At 40.3% G+C, this 17,224-nt stretch overlaps 1 protein-coding gene across 4 annotated transcripts in view; it reads right to left on the minus strand.

Annotated features, from left to right (window-relative positions):
- The window catches only part of SIK2 (salt inducible kinase 2), a 132,515-nt gene extending 127,040 nt beyond the window's left edge, over positions 1 to 5,475 (minus strand). For all 4 annotated transcript variants that reach the window (XM_007172995.3, XM_057552246.1, XM_057552247.1 and 1 more), the window contains exon 1: positions 5,210 to 5,475. In XM_007172995.3, the coding sequence (XP_007173057.3) occupies positions 5,210 to 5,344 (135 nt within the window). In that variant the 5' untranslated portion in view covers positions 5,345 to 5,475. The remainder of the gene's footprint in view (positions 1 to 5,209) is intronic.
- Positions 5,476 to 17,224: the final 11,749 nt, after the last annotated feature.

Below are 17,224 nucleotides of genomic sequence, written 5' to 3' on the forward strand. Positions count from 1 at the left end.
CTTACATTTTAAGGTAGTAGTTAGTTTACGAATTATGCCTGAATATAAAAGTGCCCAAATGCACACAGAATGATTTTCAGTGAAAAAAGCAGTTTTTGAAAGTCCCTTGCTATGCTTTATATTCCAGATTTTCTTAATTATAAGTAATACCTACATGCCATTTTAATAAAATAATTTTCAGGGCTTCCCTGGTGGCGCAGTGGTTGGGAATCTGCCTGCCAATGCAGGGGACACGGGTTCGAGCCCTGGTCTGGGAAGATCCCACATGCCACGGAGCGGCTGGGCCCGTGAGCCACAATTACTGAGCCTGCGCGTCTGGAGCCTGTGCTCCGCAACAAGAGAGGCCGCGATGGTGAGAGGCCCGCGCACCGCGATGAAGAGTGGTCCCCACTTGCCGCAACTAGAGAAAGCCCTCGCACAGAAACGAAGACTCAACACAGTCATAAATAAATAAATAAATAAATAACGTGAATTTCTTTTAAAAAAAAATAAATAAATAAAATAAAATAAAATAATTTTCAGAACCTGTGTGAAATACCTTTAAGATTCCATGGACCACACATTTATATGCTCTTTAGCCAAGCAACACAAGAGGTATGGTATTGAGGAAAACTCAATTATCTATCACAGAAAAGGTCTGAAAATAACTAATGATGGTTATCTCTGGGTGGTGATATTATAGTTAATTCTTTTCATTTATCTTCACTTTAAAAAATGTTCAATAATAAACATGATAGATTTGATAATAAAAATACACTATTTCTTTAATGTAAAAACCTTCTTACTTGGTAATTTCCCTTCTAGGAATTTACCTCCAATCCCTCCCCGCTAAAATAATTGAAAATGCAGATACAGAGTTATATATATAAAATTTATTACCTGCAAATTATTTATTGTAAGTGAAAACTTGAAACTGCATAATGTTAAATAAGAAAATTGTTAAGTAAAATAGGATTCATCTACAAGGTAGAACACTATGCAGCTATTAAAAATGTTTAATAAAGTTATATATAATAAGCAAAATGTTCAGGCTATGATGATAAGTGGAAAAAGAAGATACAATTTATATAAGTGTATCTACCATGTGATCTCATCTATGGGAAAAAAAAAGCATTAAAAAAAAAAGAAAGACTGGAGGGAAATATGCCATAATGTTAAGAATGATTTACTTCCACTGAGGGAGGAATTACACACGTACTTTTTTGTGCACTATACTCTTCTTGATATTTTCTACAGCAAGACTATGTTTCTTTTATAAAGACAAAAAAGTTTAAGGGCACAAATGACTTTTCTGAAATTTTATTTAACGGACAAAAAAACAACAACAAAAAACTAGTCATATGCTTAGTTAGAGGGAAAAAGTTCTTTACTAGTGCAGTATTAATAAAATGCACTTCTCAAGGACACTCACAGCATAGCAAACTAGCAACCACTACTGCCTAAAATAGTTTAACAGTCTAAATGCTATAATTCTTTTTCCATTATGTTAATTTTATAAAATTAGCTACTCTAATTCATAAATCACAAACCAATACTACAAAGCTTTTATGAAGTATTATATTAAGAAGCTGGATTCTACCACCACCTGCCTTCCCCTTTGTGTGTAAAATTTACATAGAGATCTAACATGAGAACACTGCTTCAGATGATGATGTAATTATATTTCTTAAACAATGTTAAGCTATTTGATAGATTAGACCAAAATGAAGATCTCTTTTGTCTACTGATTTTTTTTTTCCACCTAAAAGGCAGTATTGGATCTCCCAAGCTCTGTGAAAATACATCATTTTTGAGTGATACAGAACAAGAGACGGAAAACCAATTAAAAATAAAAGGGTCCAACTGTTCATCACTTAGCTGTTTAAACTAAACCCTAAAATTTGCCTGGAGTTCAAACTTGGGAAAAAAGACCCTTACATTTTAAAACACACAAACTAATATTGATGTTAGTGCATACTATATTGAAGAAATTTTTCTAAGCAGTAAGTATAATCATGATATTTTATTGATATTGTTCTTTATGCCATATTAATTGTTGTCACTATAATTACTGTATGTTCAGCAATGAGAACCTCAAATAATGTTAAATAACACTTTAAAGTTTCCAGTATCTATCTTACTTACAGTATTTGAGGTAGTTGTTGTATTTATTAAAGATACAAATATTTACCCAGTGAATAAAGATAACAAATACTGCTTTAAAAATCCTCATTAACAAATAGCAAACTACAGTAAGAAACAATTGCATCTGTGCTAAACAATTCTTAACGAAAATTACCACAAAAGTTCACAGAGCAACTTTATAAAACTTGACATGTACAGGAACTTTTCTCTTCATTAATGCTTGCTATCTCCCTCACCCCTCTCATCTTTAATATCTCCAGTTACACTAAATTACCACAACACTCATACCCACCCATCTTAAATTCACACTATTTCTTTTTTTTTTTTTCATGCCATGTAGGGTTTATTCAGAAATTCAAAGTTGCTTAAGTTGATTGATTTTAAGTGCAATATACCAAATTAACAGAATAAAAGAGGGAAGTCATTTCAATTAATTCAGAAAAAGTGACAAAATTAAATGTTATTTCATAGTTTCAAAGATTCTTAGGAAACAACAGAAAGAGAATTTCTTTAATCTCATATATTATATTCAACTAAAACACAAGTAGATCATTTACTTACTTAATGGTGAAATGCTTAAAATTTCTCCTATAAGTTTGCTACCTTTTTGTCCTCAATTTCTAAGTTAATTAAACTCCAGTCAGAGGACATATACCCTCTATGTTTTTTTTTTTTTTTTTTTATTTATTTAACATCTTTATTGGTGTATAATTGCTTTACAATGGTGTGTTAGTTTCTGCTTTATAACAAAGTGAATCAGCTATACATATACATATATCCCCATATCTCCTCCCTCTTGCGTCTCCCTCCCACCCTCCCTATCCCACCCATCTAGGTGGTCACAAAGCACCGAGCTGATCTCCCTGTGCTATGCGGCTGCTTCCCACTAGCTATCTGTTTTACATTTGGTAGTGTATATATGTCCATGCCACTCTCTCACTTCATTCCAGCTTACCCTTCCCCCTTCCCGTGTCCTCAAGTACTATTTCTTTTTAAATGTTAAGAACACTTTCTTTAGAAAAGCAACGATAGATGGGTTCTACGGACTAGAAACTTAGCTTTTACCTTAAATCATTTTACACAAATATACTATGCACACAATTCAGGATCTGAGTGCTCCTTCACGATCTGACCTGTGCCTTCAATTACAAATGCGTTGATCTCACTGATAGCCAAACCATGATACTACTCCACACTGCCCCCTAGCCCTACAAGATATATCAGTTTAAAAGTTACGGTTTGAAAGGACAACCTCAAGAAAAAGTGTCAGTCACTTATCAGCTCCCCTTAAGCAGTTCTTAAATAGACACTATATTACCTAAATTTGACCTAATAAGTAACAGCTGACAATTAAATCTTTCAATTAATACTGATAAGAGCTGATGAGAAAAAAATGTTATGTGCTGATGGGTTTGGAATTCAACCACCTAACAATCTAGTTCAAAAGTTCTGTAGAAGTCCTTTGTGAAATTTGTTTGATTTTTAGAGTCATTAAGCAAGGACGCATATGAAAATACACATTACAAATGCCTTCTTTTCATGTAATTAAAGGGCAAATAGCATGGCATTGGGCCATGGTTCTTTGGAGGAGTGGAATTAACTTCTTCGTTTTTAAAAATGCTGGGATCAGATTAAGTAATCTCACTATAGTCACATTATTTATCATTACAAACTTAACCTAAATTTCTAGCTCTGGTAAATTTGTGAGAGGAAAATTTGTGATCTTGGTCCTGATGCTAAAAAAATAAGTCGGATTTCGACTGCCTCAGGATAAGCAGGGGAGGATGACACAATGACATCTGCCCCTTCTTTTTGGAAATGGAATTCTTCACATTAAGCAAAACTTCTAAGAACAACAGCTACAAAAATCCCTCTAGTTTTCAAATGTCGTATACCTTACACAGCCATTCTGAAAAAGAATCCTATGTTATTTCATATCCAAACTCTGGTACATTTCGCACTAATAAGGGGAAACACTGCATAGGATGAAAACTGGAAGAAAAAAACTGAAAAAGGGTGAAACTCCAGAACGACTACAATGAGGCACAGCAGAGTACGTCAAAAACACAAGGTTTTAGTCTAAAGAACGGTTTTGTTTCTACCGTTTTTTCTAAAGTATTTAATTTGCACGTCTTAAAATAGAGACCCTGAGGAGAGCAGCTCGAAGCGGTGAAAGGAAGGGGGGCGGGTTAGGTAAGAAGAGAGACTTGCGAGAAAATATGTGGGGTGCATTAGAATGTGCAATGGAGGGGGGGATGCTAGCTTCACTGTCAGGAAGCAGTCGAGGGCTTTATGAGTAGAGAGGCAGAATATGCTGCGGCTTAAGGAACGCGTATTCACAGCCAGAATGCACACCTGGTAAAGGGATAACCTAGGATAAGAAAGACCAACCCACCAACTGTGCAAATGCAGAGATGACCATTTTAACCAGCTCTATTGTCTGGAGTAATAGGTGGAAATGCCTCAGGCACGAGATCAAACTAGCCTGACATAAGTCAGAGATACTGTCTGGCAAAAAGAGAGAGAGAAGATGGACAGTGGCGGCCCGGGCATTCCCGGCCAGTGGCCCCTTCCTCGCGCGGGGGAAGGGCGCCGGGGTCCCGGGAGCCGCGCGAAGCCCAGTCCGGGGAGTCGGAGCACAGGCGGTCCCCTCCTCGGGGCTGGCGACGTCTCTCACCGCGCAGCCCAGGAGCACGGAGACTTCCCCTCCCACCCCACCCCCAGCTGAAAGCAGGGAAGACGCGGAACTTGGGCTCCAGAGCGGAGGCCACAGACCAGGTCACGGCTCGGGTGGGAGGCTCTGGGTGAAATTCCGTGTGGCCACCGTGGTGGCCTAGGAAAGGCAAAGCCCCTGCTGGTCGGGCTTCCAATCGGAAGACATTGGGGTCCGGGTGACGCGGCCCCGGTCGCTGCGGCGCTCACCGACCCGTGGACCTCCTGGGTCCTCATACTCCCAGGCCCTCTCGCCTCAGCTAGTGACCCGGCCTCTCGGATCTCCCCAGGCCCCCGCTGCGGCCGCCCCTCTCGGTCAAGCTCCTCTCCAGAACCCTCGCCTCGGACGCTCCCGCCGAGCCCCGGGCCGCACCTCCGTCCTGGTGATCCGGTGTCGCCCCAGCTTCACCACGGCGAAGTTGCCTTTGCCCAGCGTGCCCTCGATTTCGTAGAACCCCACCCGGACCGGCCCGCGCTGCAAGTGCCTCGGGCCATCCGCCATGACCATGCTGGGCCCCGCTGCTAGACACTGCGGACTGGAGCGCGGGCTGGAGGGCGGCGGGCAGGCGGACTGGCTGCTCAGCTCCGCTCGGGCGACGGCCGCTCCGCTCACTCCTTCGCTCAGTCCCTCCCGCTCCGCAGGGCCCAGCCAGGCGCGCGCCGCCGCTGACGTGCGCCGACGTCAGGGGGCCGGGGAAGAGGGGCGGGGGCGGGACCGGGCCTCGATTGGTCACCATGGCGACCGGAGCACCGCGGACGTCCGCGGGCGGGCGGGTGTGAGGGAGGGCAGATGGGCGGGGCGTGGACGGCGCGTTTCTTCCGGGCTCCGGCGCCCTCCATGCTCCCCGCCGCCTCGCCGCTGCCAGGGGCGGGATAGCAGCCCGGCCCGCCCAGATCCTCGGCCACCTAGCCGAAGGGCAAGAGCGAGCCCTGGTGGGCGGAGCGGAGGGCTGCAGAGACCTGGGTCCGGCTCGGGTCTCCTTCCCCCGCCCCGGCGTTCTCCGCCCACCCGGGGACCTTCCCGCCAAAACCTATCACCTATGACTACTGTGCATCCTAAATTTGGAAAGGGCAAAGAACTGTGGCTGAGCAATGCATTGCTCACAGGCTCCTTTCTTTGTATCCTTTTGCATCTGTTTCTATATAAATCCCTCCAAATTTGATGTCTCTTAGAAATCATTCTGACAGCATCGCGGGCGCTTGTAGACTCACAGAATGTCAGCGTTGAAGAGACCTTGGAGATCACCTAATCCAGGGATTTGAAGCCTCAAATGGGCTTTGGAAACCGAACCCCCTAAAATGTGTGCAATTTTTTGCCTCTTTGGGCTTGCCTCTGGGGAAATGGGACGATAGCTTTTATCAGATTCTCAAACGTGTTGGTGACCGCGAAAAGGTTAAGAAATACTTATTTAATCCAATTACTTTTCAGATGAGGAATCAACCCCCAGGGAATGCAGGGAATTGCCAAGGTCACACAGGTAACGCTAGAGTCAGGATTGCATATCACCACACCAGTCTTCCATATGGTGACCCAAGGAAACAGATACAGCGTTATTTTAATATTTTGAAACATATTATGTGTCCTTAGACCTTGGTTTCTAAATGCCAGTCTCCAATAAAAGGAACCAGACTCTGGAGAAATGGCTGATTCCCAGACAGAGGGAGGGAAAGTATAAAATGTCCTTGAAAATCTTGTCCCATAAAGCAAGATTTTCAAAGAACGATGAGGACGTGTCAAAAGGAAACAGGAGCCAGTTTGAAGGTACCTCCACTTACCCATCTGGGACAATTTGAGCATCACGAATGAATAATGATGGAAATGGATTACAACAATGAATTTAAAAAAAAGAATCCACGGGTGCTTACTTATTCTTACAATGTTAAATAAGTATGGGGGGGAGAAATGACAATTCTTGATAGTGGAATGTCAACTAATATACATAGAAGAAATGATGAAATTAGGAAATCACCATTTTGCAACCATTATAGTAGTAATTGACTCAGATAGAATTATCAATAGATGTTAAAAATCATTGGGTGAAATTTTGCTGGGGAAAAGGATGTTTACACAATCTCAAAGTATCCTCAAATTTCTTATTCATTACAAAGGGATAAAAACAGTACTTTCACGGTGGAGAAATCTGACAGACACCACCATAACTAAATGGTCAAAGTTAATGTCACCAATTATGGGACAAAATGACATGATGTACCTCCTGATGTAAGGTACTGAGAAGTATACAGTATCTCTTTTGTAGTATTCCTGTCAAAAATACATCTTCTGAATCTAATCACAAAGAAACAATCAGAAAAAAATGCAACTTGAGAAACATTCTATCCAACCACTGGTCTGGATCAGTGTCCTGAAAGACTGTGGAACTGTTCTAGATTTAAGAGATTAAAGAGACATGTCACCAAAGGCAATATGTGACCCTGGATTGGGAGAAAAGTTCTGGAAAGGAATATTTTCTATTAAATTTGCCTATGGATTGCATATTGGATAATTTGCCTATGGATTGCATACTGGATAATATTATTTATTTATTTATATAAATTTATTTATTTATTTTTGGCTGCGTTGAGTCTTCACTGCTGTTCGTGGGCTTTCTTTAGTTGCAGTGAGCTGGGTGGGGGGGGGCTACTCTTCCTTGCTGTGTGCAGGCTTCTCATTGTGGTGGCTTCTCTTGTTGCGGTGCACGGGCTCTCGGCGCACGGGCTTCAGTAGTTGTGGTGCACAGGCTTAGTTGCTCCACCACATGTGGGATCTTCCTGGACCAGGGCTCGAACTCGTGTCCCCTGCATTGGCAGGCGGATTCGTTTTTTTTTTTTTTTTTAATGATTCAGCACCTCTTTTTTTTTTTTAATTGATTTTATTTTATTTATTTTTGGCTGCGTTGGGTCTTCGTTGCTGCGCGTGGGCTTTCTCTAGTTGCAGTGAGCGGGGTCTACTCTTGCGGAGTCTACTCTTTCTTGCGGTGCTCGGGCTTCTCATTGTGGTGGCTTCTCTTGTTGCCGAGCACGGGCTCTAGGTGCGCGGGCTTCAGTAGTTGTGGCTCGCGGGCTCCAGAGCGCAGGCTCAGCAGCTGTGGCACACGGGCCTAGATGCTCCGCGGCATGTGGGATCTTCCCGGACCAGGGGCTCGAACCCGTGTCCCCTGCATTGGCAGGCGGATTCTTAACCACTGCACCACCAGAGAAGTCCCAATAGTATTATTTAAATGTTAAGCTTTTTGAATTTTATGCTTGTGCTGTTGTTATGAAAAAGAGTACCCTAATTAAGAGATACACACTGAAGTATTTAGGGATAAAAGTTTTGATATATGGGGCCTGCTCTCAAATGGTTTAGGAAAGATAGATAAGGCAAATGTGGCAAAATGTTAAATTGATAAATCTAGGTAAGGGGTATATGGTAGTTCATTGTATTGTTCTTGCAACTCTTCTGTAGTTTAAAATTTTTAAATTAAAATTAATATATATTTGTATATGTATACCTTTTATTTCATTAATTTTATGTTTTTATTTTAATTTATTTTATATTCTTTGTGTAAGATCGTCTGGCTCTTGGGACCTCCACCTGCTCACTGTTCTTCTGCCCTTCACTCTTCCTAAGCAATACCTTATTCTACTGTGAGTTATGTTGTTTGTAAACGTGAGAAGGAAATTGGGGCCGGGGTTGGGGTGAGGTGGTTATAAGACTGATGATTGCTGGGAGTAGTATATGAGGGTTCATCTAAGTAGACCAGGAGCCCACATATGTACCCCAGTCAAAAATAGTTCCTATATACCCTTTTTCCAATTAGATTAATGTGTTTTTTTGTTTTTTAATAGCTACTCTTTTATTTATTTATTTATTTTATTTTTTTAGCTGTGTTAGGTCTTCGTTTCGTGCGAGGGCTTTCTCTAGTTGCGGCAAGCGGGGGCCACTCTTCATCGCGGTGCGCGGGCCTCTCACTAACGCGGCCCCTCCCGTTGCGGGGCACAGGCTCCAGACGCGCAGGCTCAGCAGTTGTGGTTCACGGGCCCAGTTGCTCCGCGGCATGTGGGATCTTCCCAGACCAGGGCTCGAACCCGTGTCCCCTGCATTAGCAGGCAGATTCTCAACCACTGCGCCACCAGGGAAGCCCGATTAATGTGTTTTAATTGCTCTGTGAATGGGTTCCTTTAGGAATCTGATGAAAAGCTACTTACTTAAGAACCAAAAAATACACATAGAGACCCACTAGAGCTAACAATCTCCTTCTTTTGGACAGAAATTAAGTACGTCTTTTAGACAGAAATTAAGATTCATTTCTATCTGATTATTTTGATCAGATAATCAGGCCAACTACCTCCTTGTGCAATCTGGGAATAAGACTTGATTTGGGGCCGGAAAGAAGAGAAAGGATTGGCAGGGAATACCAAAAGGTTTCTGGCAAACCAGAGTTCAGTGTGAGGGTGCTGAGTGTCTAGAAGTTAGAGAAGGAGAGGCCAGAGGTGGGGGAGAGGTCAGAGGGGCTGGGCCAAAAAATAAATCTTGACCACCTGGAAATGCAGCGGGGGGGACACTGAAAATTACTGGTAGGTTGTCAATGTAACCCTGAAGAAGTACATGCGGACTGTTAGAATATTGCAACCTTGGAATACATGATTCAGCTCTGTTTCCTAGGTCCCAAAGATCTTCTCCCTCTCCAGTTTCAACCCTGTATGTCTCTTATGTGCTTTTGCTTCCATTAATTGATAATTGTATACAGTTTAGCAATTATTAATATTATCCAAGTTTTGCTTTCCTCTTGCCTTTTTCTCTCTTTCTTTTTTCTCTTCTTTCCTCTTTCTCTCTCCCTACTCCACCCTCCCACCCCCGGCCCCCATGCACACACACCACCACCACCCTGCCCCTTGGGAAAAAGAATAAGGAAAAAGGGAGAAAAGGGAAGATAAGAGAGGCTTCATACAATTCCCACCTTTTTCATCTCCAGTTTTTGTATTGGTGAGGTAAAGTGCTCTAGTCATCAAATTTCCTATTTGCTTGGCCTTTAAAATGCAACATTCCCAGCTAAGGCTGTGAGTCCACTATATTTGCCATTGAGTTGCTAAAAAAAATGTTAAGATTACACTTTAAAAAGCAAAAGTATGTACTCATAGAAAGAATTAAGAAAATGATGAAAGTCTGAGATAAGAATTAATTCTATAACATACTTAGAATAAAATGGACTTAGAATAAAAATGTGGAATGGGAGAGGAGTTAGCAAAGAGGTAATGAAAGAATAATTTGAAATATGAGGAAAGAAAACTTCGTGGCTCATAGTGTTGTACATATTTTGCTGAAGCAGATCCCATGAACTTGAAAAACAAAATAGGTATCATATGTTTACTTGATCATGAACAACATCTGCATTTTTACTGTTTTATCATTTCAGGACTGAAGAAAAGTCAATACACTGGTAGGCTCAGGCCTGAATTTAGAGTTAGTTCAAATCGAAAATTGGTGAAGGCTTTATTAAATGACTTTGCTTAGAAAAAAATAGATTACAAAGCTAGAATGAATACTTTGCTTTTTATATTACAGAAGGCAGAAAGTACATCAGAAAAATCCAAATCACTGACCTGTGCCAATTACAAGTACTTGTTATTATTATAAAATACAGGTATTCCTGAAATATGCATAAATCTGTCAGGTTAATGAACATGTGGGTGCCACTATGTTTAAGGTACCATTATGGAAATAAACTAGAGGACTGACATTATTTAAGAAAAGCTTTCTTTGGCTCTTTTAAGGGATGGGTAACCATGTCCTGGTTTTAATTTTTTAAGTGTGGTTTTAGCTGTGATGGATCTTCGCTAAATGAAAAAAATGTATGGTTCTTTCTAAACTTTTGAAATAATTTCAAAAATTTTGTGTCTTCTCCCAGATGACAGATTTCCTTAGGATCTTAAATTTCAAAGGTATCTTAGAATCATATGAGTTCATCTTCCCATCTGATACAGAAATCCCTAGACACTTGACAGCTGGCATCAAGCCTTGATTTACTGTTTCATACTTCATGCTTCACTACATGTCTCACATGTAATCTATGTGGGACAGTTCATATCAGTAGAAAATATTCTTTCTTCAGTTCTCCAAGCAAAACATTCCTAAATTCACTAGCTAGTTGACTATGTTTCTAGCCCACTACTCTTTCTCCTTGTGCTTCTCTGGACTCTGGTTTGTCAAAGTCTCTCTTAAAATATCATTCCCAAAACTGAATGCGGTAACCCACGTGCAGTCTAAGCAGTATAGAGTACGGGCCATTGACTAGTCCCTCCTTTGATCTAGACACTCTGCTGGTACGAGTTCAGCCAAAGATTGTGCTAGTTTTCTTTTTTAGCAGCCACAGCCTACAGTTAAGATTAAAGCCAACTTAAACCTCTGGGTCTTTTAAATTAACATTATTGCTACCATTTTCTTGGGCAATTGCTTTTTTAAAAATGTAAATGGAAATTCTGATAGTTAAAATGTCATCTTGTTGATTTTGCTTATTGTTCCAGGTAATAAAATTGTTTTGATTCTTCACTCTGCCATCTATCATGTTACCTAATCTTAGTTCTCTGAGTCATTTGCAAATTCTACCATCATTTTCTATGTCATTATTGCAGTCATTATTCTTTGTATCACCACTCCTAGTACAAGTGTTTGACTCAGAGTAGGTTCATAACTGGATTGGTAAACTAGTGAATAGGGCAAAGCCTGGGCCGGACTCTTAGAGCTTGTCACTAGACATCTTCTAATTTGACTTCCAACAATTCACTTGATTTGAATTTTCATATAACCATGAGCTCCAGGAAGATCCTATGTCTAATGCTGTTGGGGTAAGATTTTAAAGAGGGTCCTCAACATTCTAATACCAGTGTTTCAATATATAAACTACCCCACTCTCAGTTACTTTCCCTTTAGTTCATTCTTTTCTATTATTGCAGTATTTTACTAATCTTCCTTAGCCCCACTAGGTTGTGCACTTCTTTGAGGGTAAGGCTCATATCTTAGTCATTTTTTAAATTCCTTAACTTTTCAGCAGAATTCAACAAATGCCGTTTAGTTTGACATTTATTGCATTTATGTGCTATGCACCATGGTAGACACTGGGGATGCAAACATGGATAAGGTGCCGTCTCTCTCCTTGAGAATTTATGGTTTAGAATGGGAGCTCTGAAATCTGATAGCTGAGGTATGACTTGTAGGTCTACTACTTACTAGCTGGTGACCTTGGGAAAGTTGCTTAACCTTTTTCTGCCTCAATTTCTCATCTGTTAAACAGTCCACCTGCCTCAAAGGATTACTATGAGGAAGGTGGATACATAAACAAATACTTAAAGAGGTGAGAGTTAAGATAAGAAGTTTGCACAGGGGGCTCAGAGGAGAGTTGATTAATTAAGTTTAAGGGTCCGCAGGAGAGGCTTCTAAAAGATGAAACTTGAGCAGAGTTGAAAATCCTACTAAGAGTTAGCCAGCTGAAAAAAGATCGGATGAGCATTTGAAGACAAAACAGCATGAGCAATGGTCCCGAAGGTATGAAGAGACAAGATGTGCTCAGGTACCTACCATCAGTTGTGAATGTCGAGACTCAATGATGAGAGTGTCCACAGATAGAACGGGAAGATACGTGGGACCAGGTCATGGAGGGCTCCTTCTTCCCCTTCTAGCCAGACTGCTGCGAAGTTGCAGCTGGGCAGGAAACTGCTGGAGCGATGGATTCCAACTGTGGCAGCAATGAGATGTAAGGATTGGGAGAGGGATGCTGAAGATTGCTACCAGGTTTTTAACAGGAGTGAACAGATGCAATCAGTTACTGAGAGCTTACCATGTGCCATTCACTCTGCTGGGCACTAAGGTGGGTGAAATAAGGACCCAGCCCTCAAAGAGCATATAATCAATTTCATTCAGACATTCAGTCCTTATTTCTCTAATACATATAAAGATACTCTGAAAGCCTGTTAAATCATTGTAGAAATCAATATATATTATGTCTGCCTACGGGAGCAAAATGAGTTGTGCTAGGAGTCAGATATTCTGCCCTGCCATTTACAAGTTCTGGATACATAATTCCGGAGCTTGGCGAGGAGATCTAGGCTGAAAATTTAGAGACTGAGAGTACTGATAGTTGAAGTCAAGGATGTGGATGGTATCATGCAATGGGAATATCAAGATTGAAGGAAAAGATGTTGCAGCTACTTATTGCCTTCTGCTAGTCTAGTCTAGGAGCCTATTACTTACAGCTCAGGGAGATAAGCCCACAGATTCATGGGGGCCAGGTTTTGAGTTTTTGCCATTGTGACTCATCTCTTAAGGGAATAAACCTTACAAGTAAGTAAAGAGTCATTCTTTTCTAATCTTCAGTCTTGGAAAGTGTGTTATATTATGAAAACTGGCACTATATTAGCCTCTAATTTACTAGTTCTTTTTGGACCTGTTCTTTTTGGTTTCATAGGTATATTTTGGGAGCTGTGAATATGTAAGTTTCAGTTTTTAATATAATCATATCCAATTTTGGTGACTATTAATTTTAACCTAACCTTAGCAGATACTTTTAGATTAAGTGTTTGTTGAATTTAAATTTCTTATACTTGTAACTACAAAAATTATTTAAAAATTTGCATTTATTTTTGGTCTTCAAGTCTGAGGAATATATTCATTTGCTTAGTTCCTGGTCTAAAGATAATAAAATACAAAAACAAGCCAATTAAAAACTCCCCCCCTACCTCCCCTTCAAAAAGAGTGAAGGAGAAGACAGAATCCTCCAGCATTCGTTTAGCACTCACAGGAGTGGGCAAATAAGGAGAAGTATGCCTCCCTGCCAAGGAGGAGAGGCCAGAGAAATAAAAGGAGAATGGATCAAGAGGGGAAAATATTTTTTAAAAGTCTAGGGAAAAGAGAGTTTAAAGGAGGAGAATTTCAAGAAGAAGGGAGTACTTTCAATCTCTGAAAAGATGTCAAGCAAGATAAAGATGAATTCATTGGATTTAGTCATGAAGAGATAATTGATGATCTTTGCAGAGGATTTCAGAGTACTGAGGGCGGAAGCCAAACTGGTGTGAGTGGGAAGAGGTGAAGAAGAGTGAATGTAGACTGTTCTTTCAAGAAATTTATCTGTGGAGGAACGAAGATAGAAGAGGATGCAGAGTTAAGAGAAGTGGTGTTTTGTTTTATTTTTAATTGGTAGAAGTTGAGCATTTTTGGAAAGAGTAAGAAGAGAGAAAGATGGAAATAAAGGTTATTAGAGATCATCTGTGGAAGGCAATGAAATCTTGAATGCAAGAGTCAGGAGGTGAGATGCCTCCTTTATTCTGATGTGGGTGGGGGATGGAAGCAAGGGCAATTTTGACTGCAGGTAAGTAGGTAGTTTGCAGTCCAGGAAGTTTACTCTTGGCATCGGTTTCCTCTGTGAAGTGAGAAGCAGATTATCCACAGTGTTAGAGTGGGGCATTGGAGCATATAGATGAATTGTGAAAGTTTGAAAAAGCTGCTATGAGAATGGGAGAGTAAATTGATTAGAACACATAGAAAACTTCCTGAGCAATAAGAATCTCCAGCTGAAGTGAGAAAAACATGAATTGGTAGAAATACCAATCCACATGGTCATGGGATGTTTTGTAACCACGTTTGGTCGCCTGGGTGTCAGATTGATACAGGGCTTAAGCTTGCTGAGTGGATCCTACAGAATGTCAAGGGAGTTGAGGATTTGGCAAGAAAAAACACTGAAAACAAGTATCATGTAGTCTGGATAGAGAAAAAAGTGAAGATAAGAAAAGGCAGGGAGACTGATGGGCAAATGCAGGGCTCAAGAGTCTAGAATATAAATGAGATGAGAGTAAGGACATGAAATTTCTTGAGAAGGAGTTATGTCTATGCTAGTATATTTGAATGAGATATTATTTTAGGTGATCCTAATATCCAGGGGATATCCTCAAGAATGGATGATTAAAGTGAAGAGGAATGGTCTACCTCTTTCCCCACTGTATTCCCAGTTACTTAACACAATGCCTGGAACACAGTAAGTTTTCAGTATATATGTGTTCAAAAAAATGAATAAAAATTCTTTATTTTCTACTTCACAGTATATTATACCAATTCTCTTCTTCACATATTTCATTAGTTAACTATAATTATGATAAATTCTCTAAAAGAAAACTACTGCTTGCTATGAGTTTGTGTAAGATGGGGTCCTGATTCAGTCTGGGGGGTTGGGGTCAAGAAGTTTTCCTAAGGAAGTGACATTTAAGGTGAGAGCTGAAGAATCAGTAGGAGTAAGCCAGGGGATGACAGGTGGGGAGAGACTTACCAGCGTAAGTAAAAGATTTCTGAATATCTTGAGGTGGGAAGAAGCTGAAAACATTCCAGCTGAATAGAAGAATAGAGATAGAGGCATGGGGCTGAAAGGGAAGGTTAGGACCATATTACATAAGGTCCTATAAATCATGAAGTACATTTTGATCCATTAAACTTAAAATGGGAAAAGTTGACATGCTATTGTTGTTGTTAGCTTATAAGCATTAATAAGAATTATAATGTTATATGGATGTGTGATTATACGCAGTGAAATTTGAAAGCTGAAAGATTATATTTGTCTAAAAAGTCTCCTCCAGCAGCCTACTCCTTCCTTCTACACAACCTTATTCCTTTGGATTAGACAAAGTAAATGAATAGCCTTCCAAAAACCACTATCGAAATGCACTTTGGTTACTTGGAGAGAAAGTCTCGAGGCCTCCTTCTACTCTGCTATTCTCATTTTTTCCCATTAGCTTCATGATTGGGTTAATTTGGTATTTGCATAGGGAAAAGATAAGCATCATTAATGGAATACGAAGACCATTAGGAATAGCAGAGACCTTTGGCTGATGATGGGAAAGGGAGGCTCAGGTAGGCAAGCATTGTAATGGAGATTTTGAATATTGGGCTGTCCTGTTGCACCTAAAGTTCCAGGGTATACTTGTTTCACAATTTTGTCTAATATAAACCTATGTAAAACCTCCAATTTTGCCAAGATAGAGAATTACCACAGGCTGGCTGCTGACCCCAAGATCAATCTCAGAGGAACTGTAGGAAATAATGGGGAAAAACTCCAGAGAAATCCCCAGGGACAAGGAAACCTGTTTTGAACTGGTGTGTGTGTGTGTGTGTGTGTGTGTTTGTGTGTACATCTGAAGCCTAGGGCAAGAGAGTTGTGTGGAAATTAGCGATAGAGGCTCAGACTGCTGGTGTAAGTGTCCTCAAGAATAACAATCAGGGCAGAACAGAAGCCAGAGTGTGGAAAACTGGTGGGGATTGATGGACCTTGAATGTTTACTCACACCTCCCTCTACCCTCAACTCCCTCTAGCACCTAGGAGTACTTCCTTTTAAGGCTGCTTCTCCTTGAGGGGTGGAGGGTGGGATGGGTTCTAAAAGTAGGGCCTTGATCTTAAGAGTTATTTGGTGGCATGATACACAGCCTGAGCAATTAATTATGTAGTCTGGTGCTTGGAGTTCTCCACCTTAATGTTATCCCTTCCCCTCTCCTTGATCTCACTGGATGTTGACACAGACTGGGATCTGCCCTTTGGTCTTTTCCCGTACCAAATGCTAAAACAGAACAGCTGATAGCATCAGAGAAATATATGCTCAAAGGCCAAGGTAATGAGATATCTCAGGAGAAAAACTACTTGAAAAGAAAGCAACAACCTGGATTACAGATGCCACCAGAAGCAAATATGTTAAATCCAATGGTTAACAAATATAAAATAAGCATAATAAATAACTGATAAGGAAATCATAAAAGTCAAGAGGAAATACTAGGCATGAAAAATACGTTCGTAATAGTAGAAAGAACAGAGATGGACGCTAGAATAGACGTAGCTGAAAAACAAATTAGTGAGCTGGAAGATCAGATTAAGGAGCTCTTCTGGAAGGAAGAAAGGAAGAATAAAGAAAAAGAATATATGAAATAAAAGCTAAGAGATAAAGAAGATTGAATTGGAATGTGAACTTCAACTCACAGAAAATAGGAGTGTCAGGAGAAGAGGAAAATAAAAAGGGAGAAGAGGAAATACTTGAAGAAATGGAAATAAATATCCTAGAATTAAAGAAAGATAAATGATGATGTATTTATGCAGTTCCAAACAAGAGCAGTAAGAAGAAACTAACCATGGTAATATTATAATGAAATGGAAGTTTTACAGGCAAAAATAAAATTCTAAAATTTTCTAGAGAGATAGAGCAGATCAATCACCAAGGAATAAGAATCACCAGGATCTCAGACTTTTCATGAGCAAAAAGAAGATAATGGTAATATTTTTAAAATATTGAAAAGACAAAAGAACATTGAACCTAAATTTATATCCAGCCAAATCGTCATTTAAATGTGAGGGTATAATAAAAATATTTTCAGGCACATAAGGCC

This window comes from Balaenoptera acutorostrata, chromosome 9, assembly GCF_949987535.1.
Source record: "Balaenoptera acutorostrata chromosome 9, mBalAcu1.1, whole genome shotgun sequence".
In the NCBI taxonomy this organism is placed as follows: domain Eukaryota; kingdom Metazoa; phylum Chordata; class Mammalia; order Artiodactyla; family Balaenopteridae; genus Balaenoptera; species Balaenoptera acutorostrata.